The 23944-nt window shown below is 37.6% G+C and overlaps 1 protein-coding gene across 4 annotated transcripts in view; it reads right to left on the bottom strand.

Annotated features, from left to right (window-relative positions):
- Positions 1–6633: 6633 nt before the first annotated feature.
- Positions 6634–23944, bottom strand: part of CARF (calcium responsive transcription factor) — an 87702-nt gene continuing 70391 nt past the window's right edge. Inside the window, exons 17-18 of one of the 4 annotated variants that reach the window (XR_006606351.1) lie at positions 18211–18349; positions 6634–7073 (exon numbers count right to left, since the gene is read on the bottom strand). Coding sequence is in view for 1 of the 4 variants with exons in the window: in XM_045078585.1 (XP_044934520.1) it covers positions 18329–18349 (21 nt within the window). In the remaining 3 variants the exon portion in view is untranslated. Of the gene's footprint in view, positions 7074–17499; positions 17856–18081; positions 18350–23944 lie in introns of those variants that run through there. The other 3 variants (XR_001181465.2, XR_006606350.1, XM_045078585.1) reach the window with 3 other exon arrangements.

Raw genomic sequence — 23944 nt, 5'->3', positions numbered from 1 at the left:
ACTATCTTTATGTAGCTGGAGAAAATGTGTGCATATGGACCAGAAGATATGTATGACATGTATCATTTAAACACCAATTTATATAGAAAACAAACTTTCCTCCCAGAGGGGAGGAAAGGTAGAGGAATGGGTTAAACAGACGATGGAGATTAAGGAGTATACTTGTAGTCATGAACAAAGAGTATTATATGAAAGGGTTGAATCACTATATTGTACATCTGAAACTAACACAATACTATATGATAACTAATTAAAATAAAAACTTAAAAAACCAATCTATGCATTTCACAAATGTCTCAGACTAAGGGAGGAAAATCATATAATGATCTCAAAAAATATGGTATGTGACAAAAGTCAACATCTACTCATAAACTCTTGGCAAACTAGAAAAGATCTAAAATCTAGAGAGTTTCAAATGTGTATGAATTACAGAATGTAATGCGTACTTTCCAACTTAAATATCCTTTGAACTATTTGGTTTACAAAATCTATGACAGGGTATGCCTGGGTGGCTCAGTTGGTTAAGCGGCTGCCTTCGGCTCAGGTCATGATCCCGGCATCCTGGGATCGAGTCCCACATCGGGCTCCTTGCTCAGCAGGGAGCCTGCTTCTCCCTCTGCCTGCCATTCTGTCTGCCTGTGCTCACTCTCTCTCTCTCTCTGACAAATAAATAAAATCTTAAAAAAAAAATCTAAGACAAATAAATAAAATCTTAAAAAAAAATCTAAGACAGTAGTTCAGTGCCAATGTTCCTTAAAAATTGCCCTCAGGGTGTCTGGCTGGCTCACTAGGTAGAGCATGCAACTCTTGATTTTGGGGTTTGAATTTGAGCCCCATGTTGGGTACAGAACTTATATTAAAAATAAATAAAGAAAGAAAACTTAAATATCATCCCTCTGTTTATCAAATCTTTATAATATCTTTTTAATTAAATATTTTCCTGCAAGATATTTTGAATATCAAGGTAGGTTGCAAATAAAACTAAAGTGTTAATACTACTTTGGAAAAAATATTAGTTCCCCCATTAATATATTAATGCATATCCTACAGTCCTTTATCTTTTAATTTACAGACTCTAGATTGGCAGGAAGTATATTCTTCCATGTGGTGAATTCTGATAGTTCATGAATTGTTTAATTTAGAGTTAAATCTGATTTTAACACAAACTTTGGGGTAAAAAGGTCTTGAGTTTAGATCTTTGATTCTTGTCTTCCTAGCTATAGGAAGGATTATATAGCTATATGGCTATAGGATTCTTGGCTTCTTGGCTTCCTAGTTATGTATAATCTTGGGCAATGTACTTAGTCTACCTATTTGTTTTTCTTCCATAGAATTAGGATAATAATCCAGGCCAGGTGTGAGGATTAACTGATAAGTACAAAGCATCTGGCACTCAATAAATGTTATTTATTATCATATTTTTGAACCAGCTAAAGTAAATATAAATTAAATTGTTGCCAGGTGAACTTGAGAGACCCCAGGCCCTGGGGCCTCCACCCCACCCATCCCAAAGATGTTGCTGAAGATCCTTCTTCTCATCACCAGGAAGAACTCAAGGACAGACCCAGGACAGCAAAGGAGCAACACAAGCAGGAAGGTTTATTAAACTGAAAGTACATTCTTTAGATGTGAGAGCAGATGAGCTCAAGAGAAGGAGAGAGAGAACAAAATCACAAATGAAAGGAGAAATAACAATCAACACCAAGGAAATACAAATAATTATAAGAGAATATGAAAAATTATATGCCAACAAATTGGGACAATCTAGAAGAAATGGATAAATTCCTTAAAACAGATAACTTCCCAAAACTGAATTAGGAAGAAATAGGAAATTTGAACACATTGATTACCAACAATAAAATTAAATCATTAATCAAAAAAACTCCCCCAAAACAAAAAATTCAGGAGCAGATGCCTTCACAAGCGAATTCTACCAAACATTTAAAGAAGAGTTAATATCCATTCTTCTCAAATTATTGCAAAAAATAGAAGAGGAAAGAAAACTTCCGAACTCATTCTCTGAGTACAGTATCACCCCGATACCAAAACCAGATAAAGACACCACAAAAAAAGAGAACTTCAGGGCAGTATCTCCAATGAACATAGACATAAATATCCTCAACAAAATATTAGCAAACCAAGACCAACAAAACATTAAAATAATCATTCACCATGATCACATGGCATTTATTCCTGGGATGCAACAGTGGTTCAATATTCCCAAATAAATCAGTGAGATACAGCACATCATTAAGAAAAAGGATAAAAAAAATGATCACTTCAATAAGTGCAGAAAAAGCATTTGACAAAATACAATATCCATTCATTATAAAAACCCTAAACAAAGTAGGTTTAGAACAAAGATACCTCAACATAATAAAGGTTGAATATGAAAAACAGCTAATATCAGACTCAATGGAGGAAAAAATGAGAACTTTCCCCCTATGGTTAGCAACAAGACAAAGAAGCCCATTCTCACCATTTTATTCAACATATGACTGGAAATTCTAGGCACAGCCATCAGACAACAGAAGGAAATAAAAGGCATCCAAATCATTAAGAAGTAAAACATTCACTATTGCAGATGATATGATACTATATACAGAAAACTCAAAAGACTCCACTAAAGGAACTACCAGAACTGATAACATGACTTCAGTAAAACTGCAAGATACAAAATCAATGTACAGAAATATGTCCCATTTCTATACACCAATAATGAAGCAGCAGAAAGAGAAATTAAGAAAATAATCCCATTTATAATTGCACTAAAAATAATAAGATACCTAGGTACAAACCTAACCAAAGAGGTAAAAAACCTGTACTCTGAAAACTATAAAGCACTGATGAAAGAAACTGAGGATAACACAAAGAAATGGAAAGACAATCCATGCTCATGGATCGGAAGAAAAAAATACTGTTAATATGTCATTACTACCCAAGGCAATCTACAGATTTAAAGTATTCCTATCAAAATACCAACAGCACTTCTTACAGAACTAGAATGAACAATCCTAAAATTTGTATGGAACCACAATAGACCCTGAATAGCCAAAGCAATTCTGAAAAAGAAAACCAAAGCTCAAAGCATCACAATTCTGGATTTCAAGTTATATTATAAAGCTGTAGTGATCAAAACAGCATGGTACTGGCAGGCACACAAATAGGCACATAGATTAACGGAACAGAATAGAAAACCAAGAAATAAAACCACAACGAATCTTTGACAAAGTAGGCAAGGGTATCCAATGAGGAAAAGATAATCTCTTCAACAAATGGTGTTGGAAAAACTGGACAGCTACATGCAAAAGAAACACGACCACCTTCTTACATCGTAGACAAAAATAAACTCAAAATGACTGAAGACCTAAATGTGAGACCTGAAACCATAAAAATCCTAGAAGAGAGAGCAAAGGCAGTAATTTCTCTGACATCAATCATAGCAACATCTTTCTATATATGCCTCCTGAGACAAGGGAAACAAAAGCAAACAAAACAAAACTGTTTTGACTATATAAAGAGCTTCCTTTTGCACAGCTAAGGAAACCGTCAACAAAATGAAAAGGCAACCTACAGAATGGGAGAGGATATTAGCAAATTACATATCCAATAAAGAGTTAGTGCTCAAAATATATAAAGACTTATGTAACTCAACACCTAAAAAAACAAAAACCCAATTAAAAATGGGTAGGAGGCATGAATAGACATTTCTCCAAAGAAGATAGACAAATGGCCAAAAGACACATGAAGAGAGGCTCAACCTAACTCATTTTCAGGAAAATGCAAATCAAAACTACAATGAGGTATCACTTCACACCTGTGAGAAGGGATAAAATCAACCACACAAGAAACAACAGGTGTTGGCAAGGATACAGAGAAAGGAAAACCCTCTTGCACTATTGATGGGAACACAAACTGGTGCAGTCACTCTGGAGAACAGTATGGAGATTCCTTAAAAAGTTAAAAATAGAACTATCCTATGATCCAGCAATCACACCACTAGGTATTTACCCAAAGGATACAAAAATGCTGATTTGAAGGGATATATGCACCCTGATATTTATAGCAGCAATGTCTACAATAGCCAAGATATGGAAAGAGCCCAGATGTCTATCAACAGATTAATGGAAAAAGAAGTGGTGTGTGTGTGTGTGTGTGTGTGTGTGTGTGTGTGTGTGTAATGAAATATTAATCATCAAAAAGAATGAAATCTTGCCATTTGCAACAACATGGATGGAGCTAGAGAGTATAACACTATGTAAAACAAGTCAATCAGAGAAAGACAAATACCGTATGATTTCACTCATGTGAAATTTAAGAAACAAATCAATCAAAGACGGGAAAAAAGAGACAAATCAAGAAACAGACTGTTAACTATAGAGAAGAAAATGGTGGTTACCAGAGGAGACCGAGGTAGGGAGATGGGTAAGATAGGCGAAGAGGATTAAAAGGTACACTTATCATGATAAGCACTGAGTAATGTACGAAATTGTTGAATTACTACATTTTACACCTGAAAATAATATAAACTTGTATGCTAACTATACTGGAATTAAAATAAGATAGAGAGTAAGAGTGAGCATGAAAAAGAAAGAGCAAGTATGGGAGCTTTGACTCTTGGGTTTGGGTTTTTATCTTTTAGTAGCAGCTATTAACTAGGGGGTGGCATATTCATTACTCAGGGCAAGGATCTCTTAGAAGCAGGGTTTGGAGCCTCCTGCTAGAACCTAACTGCCTGCCTACTCAAACAAAATAAGCAATGACTTTATGATTCACCATTACTGATAATCTGAATGCTGTATAACTTGGGGAAGGTTATATTTATTGCTGTAAATATTATTATTACTATAAAGTATTAACCAAATATAATAGTACCTAAAGGTAAGATTAATGTAGGAAGTCAGAGTCTAGAGCAGATTTTTATAATTCATGCAAAATTTTTATAATGTATTCGGTAGTATATTTAATAGTAAATATATTATGGGGTGCCTGGCTGGCTCAGTCTATAGAGCATGTGACTCATGATCTCAGTCCTAAATTGAAGTCCTACTGTGGGTATGGAGACTACTTTAAAAAAATGTATTACTATATAAAAATAGTGAATGCTGATGCCATATTTCACAAAATAGCATCTTCTCCACTTGCTTTGTATCTATGAAATTTTAACTACTTGGTTCATCTGTGGTGACCTGAATTATTTTGCTCCTTCTTTTCAGTTTAACATTCTAGTTTTTTAAGTATAAATGTTTCTCAATGTGCCCTATTATAGACAGGAGAAGAGAAAAAAGTGATACTTTCCCACTAAATTGTTTTTATCAACTAGTGGGCCCTCCTGAAATTCAGTACCCATCATTACCATCTTTAAACAAATGAGTCTCTGTTCACATTAAAATATAAGGAATTGCTTTTGTGAAGTCACTTGATCACAAATCAACATCTCTTATGATCTTCCATTTGAGACTTAATCACTTTTTTTTTTCAAGATTTTATTTATTTATTTGACAGAGCAAGAGCGGGAAGAGCACGCTTCCTGCCAAGCAGGGAGCCTGATGCAGGACTGGATCCCAAGACCCCAGGACCATGACCTGAGCCAAAGCCACCCAAATGCCCCTCAATTTCTGTCTTAATATATAGCACGTGTCTTTGAATAGTCCTCTATAATGCAGGAGTCTCTGAATCTGAGTTGCTCAGGAAGATTTCTACCTCCTTAATATGCCCCTTTGGACTTCCTAATATGAATTTTCTTAATATGTGATCACAATTGGGCGCCTGGGTGGCTCAGTGGGTCAAAGCCTCTGCCTTCGGCTCAGGTCATGATCCCAGGGTCCTGGGATTGAGCCCCGCATTGGCCTCTTTGCTCACCTGGGAGCCTGCTTCCCCCTCATTCTCTGCCTGCCTCTCTGCCTGCTTGTGATCTCTGTTAAATAAATTAAAAAATATATATATGTGCATCACAAAACTTGCCAGATGATTATAAGCATAATCCCAAAATTTGGTGACCATTTTTAGTCATTTCTAAAAGATTCAGTAGTAAGTAGAGTATTAATTTAAATTGATCAACACAGTGGGAAATTATTTTGTGTTTGGATATCCTACACTTATGCTTAATTCAATTTTCCACTGTCATGACTAGATTTTCACCTCTGTTTTTCTTAATTTTCAATCATCATATCAGAACAAATTATTTTATAATCTTAGGTACCTACTAAGTCATCTGGTACTGATGTGTGACTCCGATGTTGGCCATTTTTAAATGCCCCCTTTAAAAAAATGTGTTTAATAAATGTGCTTTTTAGGCTTTAGATTCAGATAGACAATTCTGCCCTTTCCAGATAATGGGGGAAAATTATTTAACCACTTTGAATCTCAGTGTATTCATCTAAAAAATGGGGATAATAATGCCTTGCTCATAACGTATCAAACCCCAAGTTCCTTACAACTCACCCATTCCTTGCAAGGGTAAATCTAAAAAATGAAAATTCATTTTATTGTGTTGGGACAATCAGTTACTTAAAAAACAAAACAAAATAAAAAAAAACCTCTATTTAAACTTTACCTGTACTCCACACCAAAATAAGTTCAAAATATGGGGGGAAAAGAAGACTTAAAAGCAGTAAGAAATTTTAGATAAATATTTATTTGTTGTCTAAAGGAGAAGAACTAAGCATAGAACTAAGCATTTTAATTATCAAATTAAAGGGCAAACTAGAAAAAGGGAAAAAGAACTATTTATAGACAGAGTTAAGACATTTAATATATAAAACATGCTAGGTTTCACACCATAGCCTTGGAGAAAAAGTGGGATAGAACTAATATATAGACACAGTAAGAAATCAGAGACAAAAACAGGCATCTACAATAAAAAACAAACTATATATGACATTTCTGTATAATAAAGGATTTAACTCACCTTTGTCTTTGGTTCGTGGGAGTGAACTAAGTTCCCAGAATTTCCCAAGTAAAAGGAAAGTCTGTTACTCATGAGCCCTTTGGATCACATCTTAATTTATGCAAATGAGGTTAATCATGGTGGGCCCTAGATAGCTTCGATAGTTCAGGATGGCTGGTTATACCTGAAAGACCAACCATGCGATTATAAGGTTGGAACTTTCAATCATATGATATCAACCCAACCTCCTGACGTCTGGGAAAAGGAGGCAGCTAGAGAATGAGTTCCATCACAGGCCAATTATTTAATCAATTATATCTATGTAATGAAACTCCAAGAAAAGTACCAGTTATGGGGGTGCCTGAGTGGCTCAGTGGGTTAAAATCTCTGCTTTCAGCTCGGGTCATGATCCCAGGGTCCTGGGATCGAGCCCCTCGTCAGGAATAAATAAATAAATAAATAACCTTAGAAAGGTGGTCCTTCCTGGTTGGTGTGCACATGATATCATGGGAGGGTGGAGTGACCTGATTCCATGAGGAAAAGGAATGGGAACCTCTGCATTCAGGACTCTCCCAGACCTCACCTTAAATGTCTCTTAATTAGGCTGTTTCTGTCTTGGATCCTTCTAATAAACTGTAATTGTTAAATATAGTTCTGAGTCATTCCAGCAAATTATCAAATCTTCAGAGGTCATGGGATTGTCCCAGATTTGCTGGCAGCTGGACATGCAGGTGGCCTGGGAACCCTATTTTTGACTGGTGTCTGAAGTAGGGGCAGTCTTGTTGGAAATCATGCCTTTCAATCTGTGTGGTCTGTGTTAACTTCGGGTGGCTGAAGCCAGAACTGAATTGCAGTATACCAGCTGGTGTCAGAAAAAAACACTAATTACATATGATATATTAAGAGATGCATGAAAGAATAGTTGCCAAAATATTAATGGTGGTTATCTCTGGACTGATTTCAGGTGATTTTTATTATTTTAAAAACATCTTTCGTATCTTAATCAAATTTTTTATTACAGTCATGTGTCGTGTATATAATGCAGGAAAGGATGCTTCTTACACTGTAGGGAGAAAAAGAAGCTCTTGAAGACATACTAGTAGGTAAGGAAACTTAAGATTCTGAATAGTAGGCATTATATGATCCATTTACTTTTATATATATGTTCATGTATACTTATATATACACATTTTAAAGAATATAGAGATCTATACATATCAATAGAATAAGAATATGAATACTCTACTCTAAAATGCTGTGGATAATGGTTATCTATAAGGAAATGGGTCAGCGAGGAAGTAATTTCCTATGCATATTTCCATATTTTAATCTTTTACAACCAGAGATCTGCTCGAGTAATAAAAGAAAAACAATGATCCCATAAATATGTTTTTAAAAAATAAACAAAGGACTGCAGAGAGAAAGATAGAATTTACGAACATTACATAACACGGGATTCACATTGGGCTGTTCTTCCACTGATTTACACTCTATCCTAAGAGTTAACTTTCCCCATCTCTTTTCTACTGCTTTTCCCTAAATGTTTTTCATTGATCTTAAAAAATCAAATGACTCAAAGATCTCAAAAAAATATTTAAAAATTAAAAAGAAATGAAAAAAAATTTTTTTCACGTTAAAAAAATAAAGGCCAATAGAAATTTATTTTCTTAGCTGAACAGCAATATAAAAATGGACTAGTGAATCACTGCTCCGCCTTTTGGCTAAGATCTAAAAATGGGCTATTGAAAAGACTGTATTTCACATAAAAATATATATATGAAAACACCTAATGAAAATGTTAATTTGAACTAAAGGTTTTTCAAATTAGAAAGTCTTTAAATTATATTTAATTCTCATGAGGATGTGATTTTTTTAAAAGATTTTATCCATTTATTTGACAGACAGAGATCACAAGCAGGCAGAGAGGCAGGCGGAGAGAGAGGAGGAAGGAGGCTCCCCACCGAGCAGAGAGCAAGTGTGGGGCTTGACGTGGGGCTCGATCCCAGAACCCTGGGATCATGACCCGAGCCGAAGGCTTTAGCTTTAACCCACTGAGCCACCCAGGTGCCCCGAGGATGTAATTTAATGCACAATCAAAAACTACTTTGAATAGACAAACAGTATAACATTAATGGGAAAAAAAATTGATAATATTAATAGAAGTAAAAATGCTTATGCTGGGGCGCCTGGGTGGCTCAGTGGGTTAAGCCGGGGTCTTCGGCTCAGGTCATGATCTCAGGGTCCTGGGATCGAGTCCCACATCGGGCTCTCTGCTCAGCAGGGAGCCTGCTTCCTCCTCTCTCTCTCTGCCTGCCTCTCTGCCTGCTTGTGATTTCTCTCTGTCAAATAAATAAATAAAATCTTAAAAAAAAAAAAGAAATTTAAAAATGCTTATGTTGTTTGAACAGTTATTTTATGTGTAGGAATCCAAGTCAAAAACATAGAGATGCAAAAAATGATTTTATACAAAAAATATTTGGCATTAAAAATATTGAAAATATCTAAATGTTCAACAATCTGGGGATGAATAAAATGGATGTGAAAAACATGCTATGCAATATTATGCATCAATTAAAAACAATTGTGAAGAAACTTTCAATACGATATAGTGTTCATTTTTTGAAAAAGCAGGATTTATAACTGTATATGATCCAAATTATGTTTAAAGAGGACAAATTACTGCAGTCCTCTCTTATCCGTGGGAGAAATGTTCCGAGACCCTCAATGGATGCCTGAAACCATGGACAATACTAAACCCAAACAAACTATGTTTTTCCTATATGTACCTATGATAAATTTTAATTTATAGATTAGGCACAGTAAGAGAGTAACAACAACTAGTAATAAATTAGAACGACTGCAAAAACGTTTGTACTCTGAAAATTACCTTGATCAAACAGGAACCGAACCTGTAAAACTTATGTATCAGGAAATGCAATGATACAAAAAGGGGGTTAAAAGAAAGATTTCCTATCTATAAAATCCTCATTAGATCCACTTCGTGAACAAACTGTTTGGTTTAATAGCTTTTTATTACTGTTCTGCATCCAGTCCCTGTTGACAAATACTCCCGTCATGAGAAATACTATGACCATATTTGTAAGGCCCATGTGGATAGTTGCCACAAGTCCTGGGCACCACATAGTCACGCTATTTCAGAGAATCATTGAATTCTATCATTCAGCCTCAGTCTTCAAGTTGCAGAGGAAGAAATCATGGGCCAGGAAAAGGAAATGGTTCCCCTAAGGTAATTCAGCTGATTTAAGTGGCAGAGCTAGTCTTCTGTTTCTACTACTTCACAACTTTAGATATCTCACAAACTACTTAGCAGCACCCATTGCTGAATTTCACACTGCAGTCATTTCCTGTGAAAACACTTCTAGCCAAAGGGTGTAGACAAAAAAATGAAGAATTAATTGAACAACAAATTGCAGGGCATGTTTAGGAGAAATTATGCAGCTAAAGGTTGTAACTAAATGAACTTCATGATCATTTAAAACCCACTCTTCCTCCTTCATATTTTTTAAAGTGGAAATGGGTAAAACTCTAGCTTCTGTAGTTGCTACTACAGAGTTAAAGTCTATGGAACTGTAAACTCTAGTGTAATTAAAAATTAAAATGATCTGTGTTTCCATGGAAATAAAAAGACTCCATGAATAAATAATCACTATTACGCAACTGATACAGAAGGCTGTTATTTTGAAAGCCACAAATTGTATTTTTATAGCTACTACAAGCTAGTTATTTTTTTTCCTATATCATTTGGTTAAACCCTTCTAGAAGAATATCAAAGCATTACAATGTATTTTTACATGTTAATCCAGCCTGAACTGAGAAGTGTCTTCTTAAGATAGTTAATATATTTATATAATTCTAATCATCTTTTTTAAAGGCAGAATTTATTACTGCCACCTAAACATATTTTAGGCAAAAGCAAAATAAGTTAAAAAGTTTAATGTTTAGGGGCGCCTGGGTGGCTCGGTGGTTTAAGCCTCTGCCTTCGGCTCAGGTCATGATCTCAGGGTCCTGGGATGGAGCCCCACATCGGGCTCTCTGCTCAGCGGGGAGCCTGCTTCCCCCTCTCTCTCTGCCTGCCTCTCTGCCTACTTGTGATCTCTATCAAATAAATAAATAAAAATCTTAAAAAAAAGTTTAATGTTTATTAAATTAAAAGTTTAACAATGTATAAAAAAGATAAAAATTGAGAGTTAAAGGTAGTTTTAAAAAGACTAGAAGGGGCACCTGGGTGGCTCAGTGGGTTAGGGCCTCTGCCTTTGGCTCAGGTCATAATCCCGGGGTCCTGGGATCGAGCCCCACATCAGGCTCTCTGCTCTGCAGGAAGCCTGCTTCCTCCTTTCTCTCTGCATGCCTCTCTGCCTGCTTGTGATCTTTGTCTGTCAAATAAATAAATAAAATCTTAAAAAAAAAAAAAGAAAGAAAGAAAAAAGACTAGAAAACAGGGGCAACTGGATGGCTTAGTTGGTTGAGTGTCTGCCTTATGCTCTGATCATGGTCATGATCTTGGGGTCGGTGGGGAGCCTGCTTCTCCCTCTCCCTTTGCCCCTCCCCCATTGTGCAACCGTTCTCTGTCTCATAAATAAATAAAATCCTTTTAAAAAAAGACTACAGTGAATCTTGGAACACTGAAAAAAAGAAAATAAAATTAAGATGTTAAAAAATAAATTTAAAAAATTAAAGACTACAAAGCAGAAAGACAGACTTTTCTGAAATATTTTTACAATCAAGTCTAAAAATCTGACATGCCTCACTTGTAGGGGAGTGTTATATATAAACATGGTTTATTAAGGGCCATTCAGACTGGACTTACCACCTTATGTTGTAATGTCTCTTGGACACCTCTGTTATAATACATTGTATACACTGAATATGTATTTGTTAACTGAAGGGTAGAACAGATTGATTTAATTAGCAACTAACGTAATCTGAGATACTTTCTGCCCCAATTTTTCCTCACAGGTTCCAAAGTGGACTCAATTTACCAGTTTTAAGTATTCTTGGTGTTCCTTTTAATGTCTTACATGTATTTCCTGCTCCAGCTAACCTGAATGCTGGAAGGCCTCAGGGCTAGATCCTGGGCAATCCTCTTCTTTATCTGGATTTTATTCCTCAGGTGGTGTCTCTGTTCTCTAGTTTCCCATTACCATCTGTATGTTCATCAATCACAACAATGTTTATCTCCAATCCTGACCTCTAGACTTAGAACTCTAAGTGCCTACTTAATATTTCAATTTGGAAGTCAAAACCAGACAGGTTCAAAAAAGAGCTCTTGCTTTTCTCATCTGAATCTATTCCTCCCCTCAGTTTTCCTCAACTCAGTAAAATTCACTACCATTCACACAGTTGCTCAAGGGTGAAACCCTGGCTGGAGTCACTCTTCATTCCTTCCCTTCCTTCACACACATCCCCACATGTCCTCCCCAACTGCCAACCAGTCAGCAAGTCCTGATGATGTCACCTCTAAAATATCTTCTGAATTTGTCCATTTCTCTTTGCTTCCTGTATTGCTATCGCTCTGGAGCTAAATGACCTAAGGTCTCACCTGCGCTATTCCAATCATTGAATTGCTGGCCCCATTTCCATTCATGTCCCTTCATAACACATTCCTCTACAACATATAAACCAGGTAAATCACGCCTCCATTAAAAACCCTCTAATGGGTTTTGTTTTACTCTGAATGATATTGATACTATAATTACCATGGACTCCAAGGCCTTCTGTACTTGACTGACCTCATCTCATACCACCTTCCCTATTGCTTCTAAGCTAAAACCACACTGGCCTTTCTGTCCTTTAATACCCTTTTTCCACCTCAAGGCCTTCGCATTTACTATTCCGCCTACCTGTGAAGCTCTTCCCTCTAATTTTGAATGATGGTTCCTTCTCATCTGTTGAATGCTACCTGCCTAAAAATACCCCTACCAATAACCTGTTGATAAAGAAAAACTAAGTATTTTGCTTATTGCAGTAAGGAGAACACCACCTTGACAGACCTTAGTGGTGTCTCTGAGGAAGAAGGGCAAACGTAAGATATTTATGAGTCTTGGGATGCGGGGAGTCCAACTTCAGTTCTTCAATGCAAGGGCCTCATTAGTATTGAGTAAAGTCTGCAAGGCTGATGGGGAAACCTCACGTCAGAGAGTCCTCCTTCTCACAGAAATGGGATCATTTTCATACTTTTGCCGTCTCAGCCATTGTCTGGGAGCAGCCTGCGGGAAGCACATCTTCTGCACAAGCACCGTGGTAGATCCAGAGCATAGTGGCTGGGACCATTTGTCAATTACTCCATCCGCAGCGGCTCATTTTCACAGCTGTCATGGCCGACCTCTTGTGCTGAACAGACTTCTCTCTTCCTACAGGTCAGAGGGCCAGTGTTCCGTGGTTCTTCTGGGTCCATCTTCCCGAGAGGAAACTCAGAAGGAACCTCTGACACTATGGTGGATCTCTGGAGTCACAACTGGCATTCATGCTTATTCTAACTAACCCTCAGCTATTACCTCACCAGGTCTTGGGGGCTTACTGGTGGGACTGATGTAGGAAAGATGTTAGGGTTCAGGGCCATTGGCCAAGAAAGAATTCTTGAGACATCTTTGGTGAAAAAGGTGGTTTTATGAAATCAGAGGGACAGGACCCATGCACAGAAAAAGCAGCACTGGGGTCATGAGGAGTGGTGATTCTATACTTTCAAGTTGGGAGGGGGTTACGGATAGTGTAAGGCTCTAAGCAATATCAGAAGGTTTCCAGGACACTGAGGGGGCTATTGCTAGGAAAAGGTCATCTATTACTGTCTCATAAAACCTTAGTCATGAGACCCTTCAGATGGATATCTGACTGCCAACATGTATCTTGGGGTGGAGAGATAAAGGAAGTTTCCAAAAGAATTTTTGTATGTTAAACTAGACTTATAGGATCCTGGGGGTCAGGCTAACACGGTCTTTTCCCCATAGCAAAATATTAACATTGAGGCAGCTGAATTCCTAGAGGAATGTCACTTGGCCTATTGCAAGGATTTGTCAATGGGATCTTTAATTTTTCTTTTGCCCTCGTTTCCCATATCAGTAGGACTCAAATTGGGAACCTCAGCAGTCCCCTTAGGGGACTGAGCTATTGTTCTTACGCTGACACTGCTGCATGCATCCATTCAGTTACAGTGGGGCATGGAAATACAAGAAGGTGTCCAAATGAATCGTCGGGGTTCCACCTGCAGTCCCCCTGCCTATGTCTTCCTGCTGAACCGGGTTGATCACCCCTGCCACAATGCTGATGCCTCTTACCTGCTGGTGCCCAGACACAGGGATGTCAAAGTGCACTAACAGCAGCCTTATCTTATAGTTGAACAAAAACACTGTGGTCCCTCTGGCAAGAGTATGCTCCCTTTGGGGAGCAGGACCTCCATCCCTACAAGGGATGGGAAGAATAAAATCTCTCAGTGTGTCACTGGGAATGTTATCGGGGCTGTCTGGTGACTGGACCCATGTCAGGAACACAGCAACATACAGAGTTCTCTGGAATAAGGCATACATTACATCTTCAAGGATGGCATCAATCCTTTCAGAATGTTGCCTCTGAGTTAACACTGAAGCTCTGCTTTTAGAAGGCCACTTCAGCTTTCTATCAAAACATCATACTAACTACAATTTCTTTGAGAAACAAACCATACACATGGTTTTGCCTACATAGTCCTATCTCTCTGTAATTATACAGAATATAGTCTTACTTGCTCCATTTAACCTAGATGACCAACTTTTATTTCTTCCTAGACAAAACTAGAAGACAGAAAATAAGAATTGTTTAGTTCTTTTTCTAATGAGTATGTTTGTCATGTTGTCTTTATAAATTATAAGGAGATTATGTATATAACAAAATCCAGGGATGCCTGGGTGGCTTAGTTGGTTAAGTGTCTGATTTTTTTTTTCCTGCTAGTGTATCTTTTTCTTTTTTTTTTTTTTGGTAATTTTTTTTCAGTGTTCCAAGATTCATTGTTTATGTACCACACCCAGTGCTCCATGCAATACGTGCCCTCCTTACTATCCACCGTCAGAGGCTGATTCTTGATCTCAGCTCAGGTCTTGATCTCAGAGTCATGGGTTGAAGCCCCAAGCTGGGCTCCACGCTGGGTATGGAGATTACTTTAAAAATAAATAAATAAATTCCAAAATTATTTTCACATCCTGTATATCTGCATCTATTTTTATTTTTATTTTTTTAAAGTAAGCTCCAGGCCCAATGTGGGGCTTAAACTTGCAAACCTGAGATCAAGAGTCAAATGCTCTACCAACTAAGCCAGCCAGGAGTCCCAATCGATGTCTGTTTTTAAACATGTAAGAATAGCAGTAAAATAAAACTGTTCAGTGACCAATGTCACTCATATTTTTTTCTTTAGAGTTTGTCCAAGTATTCAAAGATCATGTATCAATTAACTCAGTTTAACCTTTGTTTAAGGTCTTTAAGTTAGCTAAGGAGCTAGAAATTACCATTTTAGTTAAATATGAAGTGGTTTTTTTTTTTTTTAAGATTTTATTTGTTTATTTGAGAGAGAAAGAGAGCACAAGCAAGCTAGGGGGCAGAGGCAGATGGAGAAGCAGACTGTCCCGAGCAGGGAGCCCCAAGTCAGGGCTCAATTCCAGGACCCTGGGATCATGACCCAAGCCAAAGGCAGATGCTTAACTGACTGAGTCACCCAGGTGCCCCAAATATAAAGTCTTTAAGAATTTTGATATTATAGGGGCGCCTTGGTGGCTCAGTGGGTTAAAGCCTCTGCCTTCGGCTGGGGTCATGATCCCAGGGTCCTGGGATTGAGCCCTACATCGGGCTCTCTGCTCAGCAGGCAGCCTGCTTCCTCCTTTCTCTCTCTCTGCCTCTCTGCCTACTTGGAATCACTGTCTGTCAAATAAATAAATAAAATATTTTTTAAAAAAAAGAATTTTGATATTGTAGAAATAAGATTATAAACTTTTAGAAGATACCTATCATTACAATTTTATCTAGTTAATCATGATTCTAAATTTTTGTAAGCATAAATAATTTGTAGAAATGAAAATAATTTGTCCCATAAATCCAATGCAAGAAATTATATAAAGTTTAAATTATGAGATGTTCAATCTTCTTATATAAATTAGCATATCCTGTTGGCATTAATGTGACTTTTTTTTTCATTAATGTGACTTTTTAAAGTTAGGAAGATAATTGTTTTTTAATCCTTTAAACCAGTGTGATTAACTCATTCTAATTTGTCCAATGATTCCTCTATCAGGAATATCTTATGAACATTTTCTGCATGACATATAAACTTTGTATTCATAAATGAAATTATAAAAACTCTTTTAAATCCTGCCTCAAAGCCCTTCATTTTGGAATCAAGGTTTTTTTCTTCTTTTCTTGCAGTTTTTAAAGACTTCATTTATTATTTTAGCAAGAGACACAGAGAGAGAGAGGATGAGCGAGCACGGGAAGGAGTAGAGGGAGACAAGCGGACTCTGTGCTAAACATGGAGCCCAGTGTAGGGTTCTGTCTCATGACCCTAAGATCATGACCTGAGCCAAAATTAAGAGTCTATGCTCAAGTGACAGAGCCACCCAAGTGTCTCTTTTCCTGTAGTTTTAACCAGAAATATCTCTTAAAAGAAACAGAAGCACAACACAGTTTAACGATTTTTCTATTTTAGAAATTCTTTACTAGACATTCCTGGACTGTACACGTAATGAGAGAATAATAGTTTTCATCAATTAATCTTTAATGTTTCCCTAGGGAGGGAAAAGAAGAGGAATAGAAATTAAAAACGAGAGTGGCCAGCTTTAGTCAAATACAAAATTATCACTATAAAAGACTAATTATCTCTGCTTAATTAAAGCGAGGGGAAAGTTTAGATGCAGGAAAACCTATTTTGACATACATGCACACAAGAGAGGATGAGGGAGGGGAATCAGTCATTACCACTGGTTTAAACTGTAATTGAGGCCCCTTGATAATTTGATTTTATATGATAAAAATGCCAATAATTGTTAATACCTTAAGTATAAAAATGAGAGGGGTATTTCTTATATTAAAGTGATCTTTCACCTTAAGTATAAAAATGAGAGGGGTATTTCTTATATTAAAGTGATCTTTCTCTTTTAGAGTAGTAAAACTCTCTCTTTATGGGGCATTTTGAAGGGAAGGAAAAAAAGTCAGAAGGAGAGACAGGACAGAGGGACATGAAGGAACACGGGACAAAGAAGTGGATAGAAGAATAAAGGACATCATGGTCAAATTGTGGTTTGAAAGGATTTAGAAAAGACAGTTTTAAATTTTTCAAAATTTTCTCTTGCCTTTGCCAAAGAATCTTTTAAGGACGCAATTTCACAATCCCTTCAATATATTTTGGAATTTTCCTCTTGCCTTAAAATGTGTGTGTTTGGGATATTGCTTTCTTTTTGCTTCAAAGTACCTCCCCAAATGGAACAGTTTTGTTTATATCAAAAGTTTCCCTGATTATAACCAATTATAATTATATAACTGTATGTAATTATATATATGTATATGTAATTATAAACCAATTATAATTCCAAATAATTCTTTTTTATCATTTAGAAAGCAAACAAGACACATTTTGATTCTAGCATAAATACATTTAAGATGCAGGAGTCCAGTCCAGAATGGCTGCAGAACCAAACTAAAGATAAACCCATGAGTCTGACAACACTTAGCCAAATGTGAGTCTTGAATCTTGGGGACTCCCTCCTAAAGAGAATCAGGCTTTCATGGACAAAACAAAAAAGAGTGGGCAAAATTCTCATAAAACTTTCATAAATGACTTGAGACAGTTTTTCCAAAGGATGGCAGTCTGAAGAGAAACCTTCTGAACCCGCAAGTGTGTACCCATCTTCGTCCGTGTGCACTTCCTCTCATAGATCCGCAACGAAGAAATGACAAAGACAAACAGTAGTGTTGACAGTAATAATGCAGATTTCTACCAAGTAAAAGTTTTTCTGATCAATCAATGGATTTTTATTTTATTTTTTAAAACATATATTATTTATTTTTTGACAGACAGAGATCACAAGTAGGCAGAGAGGCAGGCAGAAAGAGAGGAGGAAGCAGGCTTCCCGCTAAGCAGAGAGCCCGATACGGGGCTTGATCCGAGGATCCTGGGATCATGACCTGAGGCTTTAACCCACTGAGCCACCCAGACGCCCCAATCAATGGATTTTTAAAGAGTTTATTCTGACATACCACGCTCAAACTAAACAAAACAAATTAAATTTAGCATCTGGAGTATTTGATTAAAAAATTAGAAATCAGAGCTCAAACCCACATGAACTTACCTCACCACTGCCATAGGAGAGACCCTGTGCAGGAGGCTCAAAACGCCTCATAAAAGCATGCTGTTCCCAAGATGACCAGTTTTGATTAGAACTCCAAGACCGTCAAATGCTGGCTCCTTTAAAATACCTCCAAAATAACCTGTTGATAAAGCAAAACTGAGGTTTTTGCTTATTGCAGTAAGGGAGAATACTATCTGGATAGTCTTAGCATCTCACAGGGGAAGTTAGTGGTGCAGTATTTATGAGTTCTGGGATCTATTTTTTTTTTTTAAAGATTTTATTTATTTATTTGACAGAGATCAGAAGTAGGCAGAGAAGCAGACAGAGAGAGAGAGGAGGAAGCAGGCTCCCTGACGAGCAGGGAGCCCAATGTGGACCCTAGGATGATGATCTGAGCTGAAGACAGAGGCTTTAACCCACTGAGCCACCCAGGTGCCCCTCTGGGATCTATTTTAAGATGAGTTGCAAGGCAGAGGATCTGACTAGAATGACACAAAGTTTATACATAATACCTTTTTGATTGGACAGTGGGAGGTCAGAGTTTAGAAGTGATTCTTTCATAATCTTTCGCCTTCTTAGACTAATCTGTTATTTCCTCCATAACCTCAATTGTCCACTAGGCGGAACTTCTTTGATTTACAACGCTTTTTCCTTTGTTTGAATTGAAAGTATTTATCACACCATTTTATGACTAGTTGATGAAAAAACTGTCTGCCACAAGGTGCCTACGTGGCTCAATTGGTTAAGCGGCTGGCTCTTGATTTCCGCTCAGGTCATGATCTCTGGGTAGTGAGATCCAGCCCTAGGTAGGGTTCCCAGCTCAGCAGGGAGTCGGCTTGAGATTCTCTCCCTTTCCCTCTGCCCCTCCTCCTGCGCCCGTGCTCTCTAAAATAAATAAATCTTAAAAACCAAACCAAACCAAACAACCTGCCTGCCGCTACACTGTGAGTCTCTATAGGGCTAGGATTAGGTCTTGCTAACCTTTCATACAGCCAGCAGGTAACACAATGTCTGGTTCTCAATACTCAGCCACTGCTGATCATGATTGGACAAAAACACACAAACAAGTTGACGAATCTGATTTTCAATTTAAGAACATGAACCTTAAATGAACCCTTAGTCAAGTAGACCCATTAATATTATACTTCCCTTGCCTCATTACTCTCATTCTAGCTTTTCTCCTCAACATGCTTCCCCCACACACCCACCTTCACAGCTACCTAAGGGCTTTGCTTCTTATTTCACAGAAAATTGAAGCAATCAAGAGAATTCCCAGACTCTCCCTTGTAGTCTCCTACCAGCATCTCTACCCATACAGTCTGCTTTGTCCTCTATCCACATATAAGGTATCCATGGGACTATCTAAAGTTAAGCCCCTTCCTTAAGGACTAGATCCCCTTTCTCCTACTCAAAAATATATCTTCGGCAGCTTCCTCAACAACTTTCACTACTCTCTTTAGGTTGTTCCCCATTTATTTTTTTATCCTTATAAAAAAATAAAAAACCCTAAAAGCTGGATGTTCACTCAAAAATATTTTCTCAGCATCTGCCACTGTCATACATCAACAAACCAAAAAAGACAAAGATCCTTGCCCCTACAGTTTTAATCGAGTAGGGAGAGAGAGATAAACTATAAAGTTTGTTCTTAATATAATGGCCAAATTTATTTATTTATTTATTTATTTATTTATTTATTTATTTGAGAGAGAAAGAGAAAGAGTACAGGGAGGAACAGAGGGAGAAGGGGAATGAAAACCTTGAGCAGACTACACGCTGAGCACGGAAGCCCATGCAGGGCTTGATCTCATGACTCTGAGATCACAACCTGAGCCAAAATAAAAGAGTGGATGTTCAACCAACTGAGCCCCCCAGGCATCCCCAAAATTATGCTCTTAAAGGGTGTCATATTATGTTGTCATTCTTCTCAAAGTTTGGCAACAGCTTTCCATTTCTGCTCAGAATAAAAGCCAGTATCTTTAAGATGGATTGTAAGACACTACGTGACCGGACCCCTGTTATCTCTCTGACCTCATTTCCCAGGACTCTCTGACTTGCTCTCTCCACTCCCAACACATTAGCCTTGTTCTGACCTTCAGGCACAGCGAATACTGCCTGATCCTGCAGTTCCCTCTTATTTGAACTGCTCTGCATGGGATCTGTATGACCCTCTTTATTGTCTTGAAGAATTTGCTTGCAGGTACCTTCTCAATGAGGCCCATTCTGGCTGCCCTATTTAAAAATTGCAACTCTTACCATACTCTGTATGTTTTTCTCTGCTCCACTTTTATACTCTCTCACTTGTCAACCTGATGTATAAACATATAGTATACATACAATAATACATTTAAGTACATATACTTACATATAAACATATACAATGTGCTTATGTTTATATATACTTATTACTATTTATTATCTTTCTCCCTTTACTGGAATGTAAACTCCAAAAGGGCAGGAAATATGTCTGCTTTGCAGAATGAATGAATGTCCATTTTTAAGATTTTTGAGTGTCTTTGTAGAACATAAATGTAAAAACCCAACAGCTTCTATAAAGTAATTATAGATACAGTAGTCAAGGCCAGAAATTTGTTACACAATTTTGTTGTGATAATCAAAAAATGACTCTGGCACTTCCATTTGCCCATTATACCTACCTTCAGAAACCAGCAAAATTTTAAGTTTCATCCAAATTTTAGGATTAAGTGCTCTAATTTTTAAAGATTTTATTTATTTGACAGAGAGAAAGAGAGAGAGGGTGTATACAAGCAGGGAGAGCAGCAGGCAGAGGTGGAGAGAAGCAGACTCCTGGCTGAACAGAGCAGATACAGGGCTGTGGGACTCAAACCCAGGACCCAGGGATCATGACCTGAGCCAAAAGCAGATGCCCAACCGACCAAGCCACCGAGGCACCCCTAGAAAAGGTTTTTGATTCAATGGGCCCCTTTAATGGATCATTTCAATAAGACTTTAAATGTAACACATACTAAGCAAAATATAAAATTCTTTGTCTGGCCTTCTATAATTTCTACCATTTAAGCTTTCTCTCACCTTTCCAGTCTTTTCCCCAACTTCTTTCCTTCATTGTCTCCTAAAACTCTCATCAAAATGAACGTTGTGTTTGTATCCCCCAAAGAGCCATATAATTCCCTCTACTTGCTCCTTGAATTCTATACATCTGCATTTTAATCTCATGTCCATGTCATGAAAGATCCAACTTAAAGATCCTATAATGAAAAGATCACTTGTTTGCTAGACCGTGTGGCAAAAGGAATGTGGAATGGTACTGGACACACCTTGCTATCAATATTAACTTTATCACTTTGTAGTTGTTTTAACAACCTCAAACAATTGAATTTCTGAATTTCAGTTTTCCCATTTGTGAGAGACATCATTAGTGGCCTAAATGTTAGTCAATGAATTCTGTCTTACTAAAATGCATTTTTTCTTGGGGTGGTATCCAGATTTCAAAAGAACTACGTTTCTTAGCAGCCCTTATAAGTGGGATGGTTATGTAACTCTTCTAACCAATCCGATAAAAGTGGAAGTTGCGGATGGGTCTCCCAAAAAAGACCTTTGGCTCATTCTCCCAGCATAGGCCTTTGCCCATTCCATTCTTACAATCTGAACTCTCATCCGTGCTGCAAGTAGAGCAACCGTCATGGACAAAAAAGCAACAAATACACAGATGATAGCCACATGTTAGACATGGTTATATAAAAAGATTAAGGGAGGCTCGGTTCCTGGTGGGCACAGGGAACCACCATACCAGCCCTGGTGAGACTGCCTTCAGATTTGGTTTCATAAAAAAGGTTAGACCTCTTTATTTTGTTAAGCCACCACAATCATGTGTCTGTTGCAAGCAGCCCAAGACGCTCTCTAACAGATACATCATCTTGAAAATACAGATGGGGTGCCTGGGTGGGTCAGCTGGTTGAGCTTCCAACTCTTGATCTCAGCTCAGGTCTTGATCTCAAGGGTCAGGAATTCAAGCATCATGTTGGGCTCCACATTTGATGTAGAGCTTACTTAAAAAAAATAAATAAGGATCACACTTACCTTTCAGGACTTAACATTTTATTATTAATATTAATTATAAAAATGAACATACATTGACTGATATGTCACAGATTCCAAGATTTCAACAAAAGATAATTAAATCCTTATAATAGTTAGGTAGCTACTACTATTTCTTCAGAAGAAAGAAAAATATGAAGAACTGAAAGTTTAAGTAGTTTGACCAAGTTACAAAGGTAATTAAGAGGAGGTGGTATTCAACTTTAACTATCCAACTTCAGAGCACATGCTCTTTATCACCGATCCTAGCTAGAAAAATAAGGAATGACTTACTTTTTGCCAGGCAAAATGCCAAGTGCTTTAACCAAACAATACAAAGCACCAAGTACAATACCTGGTGCTTACTGTCAGTTCTCTTCCTTGTAAGTAATGTCATCTTCTTAAATCTTTTTTTTTAATTTAAAGATTTTATTTATTTATTTGACAGAGAGATATCACAAACAGGCAGAGCAGCAGGCAGAGAGAGAGGGAGAAGCAGGCTCCCCGCTGAGCAGAGAGCCCGACTTGGGCTCCATCCTAGGACCCTGAGATCATGACCTGAGCCAAAGGCAGAGGCTTAACCCACCGAGCCACCCAGGCGCCCCTTCTTCTTAATTCTTATATGATTTTATCCATATCCCTATGATCAAATTTACCATTTTCTATCTTGTATAAAGTTATATATTGTCTGTAATAGACAGTAAGTTCCTTTAAGACAAATTTTAAATCATTCATTTTGATATCCTGCATGGCCCAACTCTGTCAGGTACACAGAAGGCTGAGTCATTATGATTGGTGGAACCATGGCAGTGGGGACTGGAAACTATACCATCAAAGGTGGTCCCTATACAATCAGGCTGTTCTGGAGAATTACTTTGGACCAATCCTATACCCTAAATCCCACCATGATACCTACTTGTCTCACCCAGATTTGTGGTACCTTACTCCATCTCACGATCTATCCTTATGCTTCCCTTACAGCCTCTATGTCCTCTCCCAATTCAACCGCTTGCAGAAACCTAAATGGGACATGATATCAACACTGTCTGGAGAACTTCCATATCTAGTCAAGATGGAGTACAAGCAATCAGATTCACCCTTCTGCCTGAAACAACTATAAAACTCGATAAAATATATGAAACAATGATTCTCAAAACACTGGACATTATGCAAGAGAGAACAGTGATCCCTGAGAGATGGAAAACAAATGAGATGAGGCTTATGCCATCCCAGACTGCTGTCTGAAGAGTTTCCAGGCTGTGGCACACAGAGTGGAAAATTAGGCAGAGCCTCTGAGAGGGAGGACATGAAACTTGCAATCAAGGAAGGCCAAAGCAACTAGAGTTATAGGATAAAGTACTGGGGAAAAGAGCTACATGGAAAACTCCAGAGCTCTGCTCTGCAAAAGAGCACTCTCTAACATTCGACAGAGTATTTAATGATCAGTGCATGAGTATAAAGAAGTTACTTGAGACTAGAAGGAGAATAACCCTCTGAGGCTCATAGGGTTCAGAAGAGTGCCTATTCCCACCAGCCAGAGTAGAAAACCTCATTAATTCAAAAGCAGTGTAGAGCACTCAGAAGGGATTTGCTTCAATAATGAGACAATATTAACACTACAAAGCTTGAAAGCAAGATATTAAAGGTACAAACTGTTTCTAAGAAAGTTAACTGTGACCTA

The sequence above is a fragment of the Mustela putorius genome, unplaced genomic scaffold (genome assembly GCF_011764305.1).
Source record: "Mustela putorius furo isolate JIRA1106 unplaced genomic scaffold, ASM1176430v1.1 tig00000275_pilon_pilon_pilon, whole genome shotgun sequence".
In the NCBI taxonomy this organism is placed as follows: Eukaryota; Metazoa; Chordata; class Mammalia; order Carnivora; family Mustelidae; genus Mustela; species Mustela putorius.
Note: the sequence above shows the minus strand (reverse complement) of the source record. Positions and strands in the feature narration are given on the sequence as shown.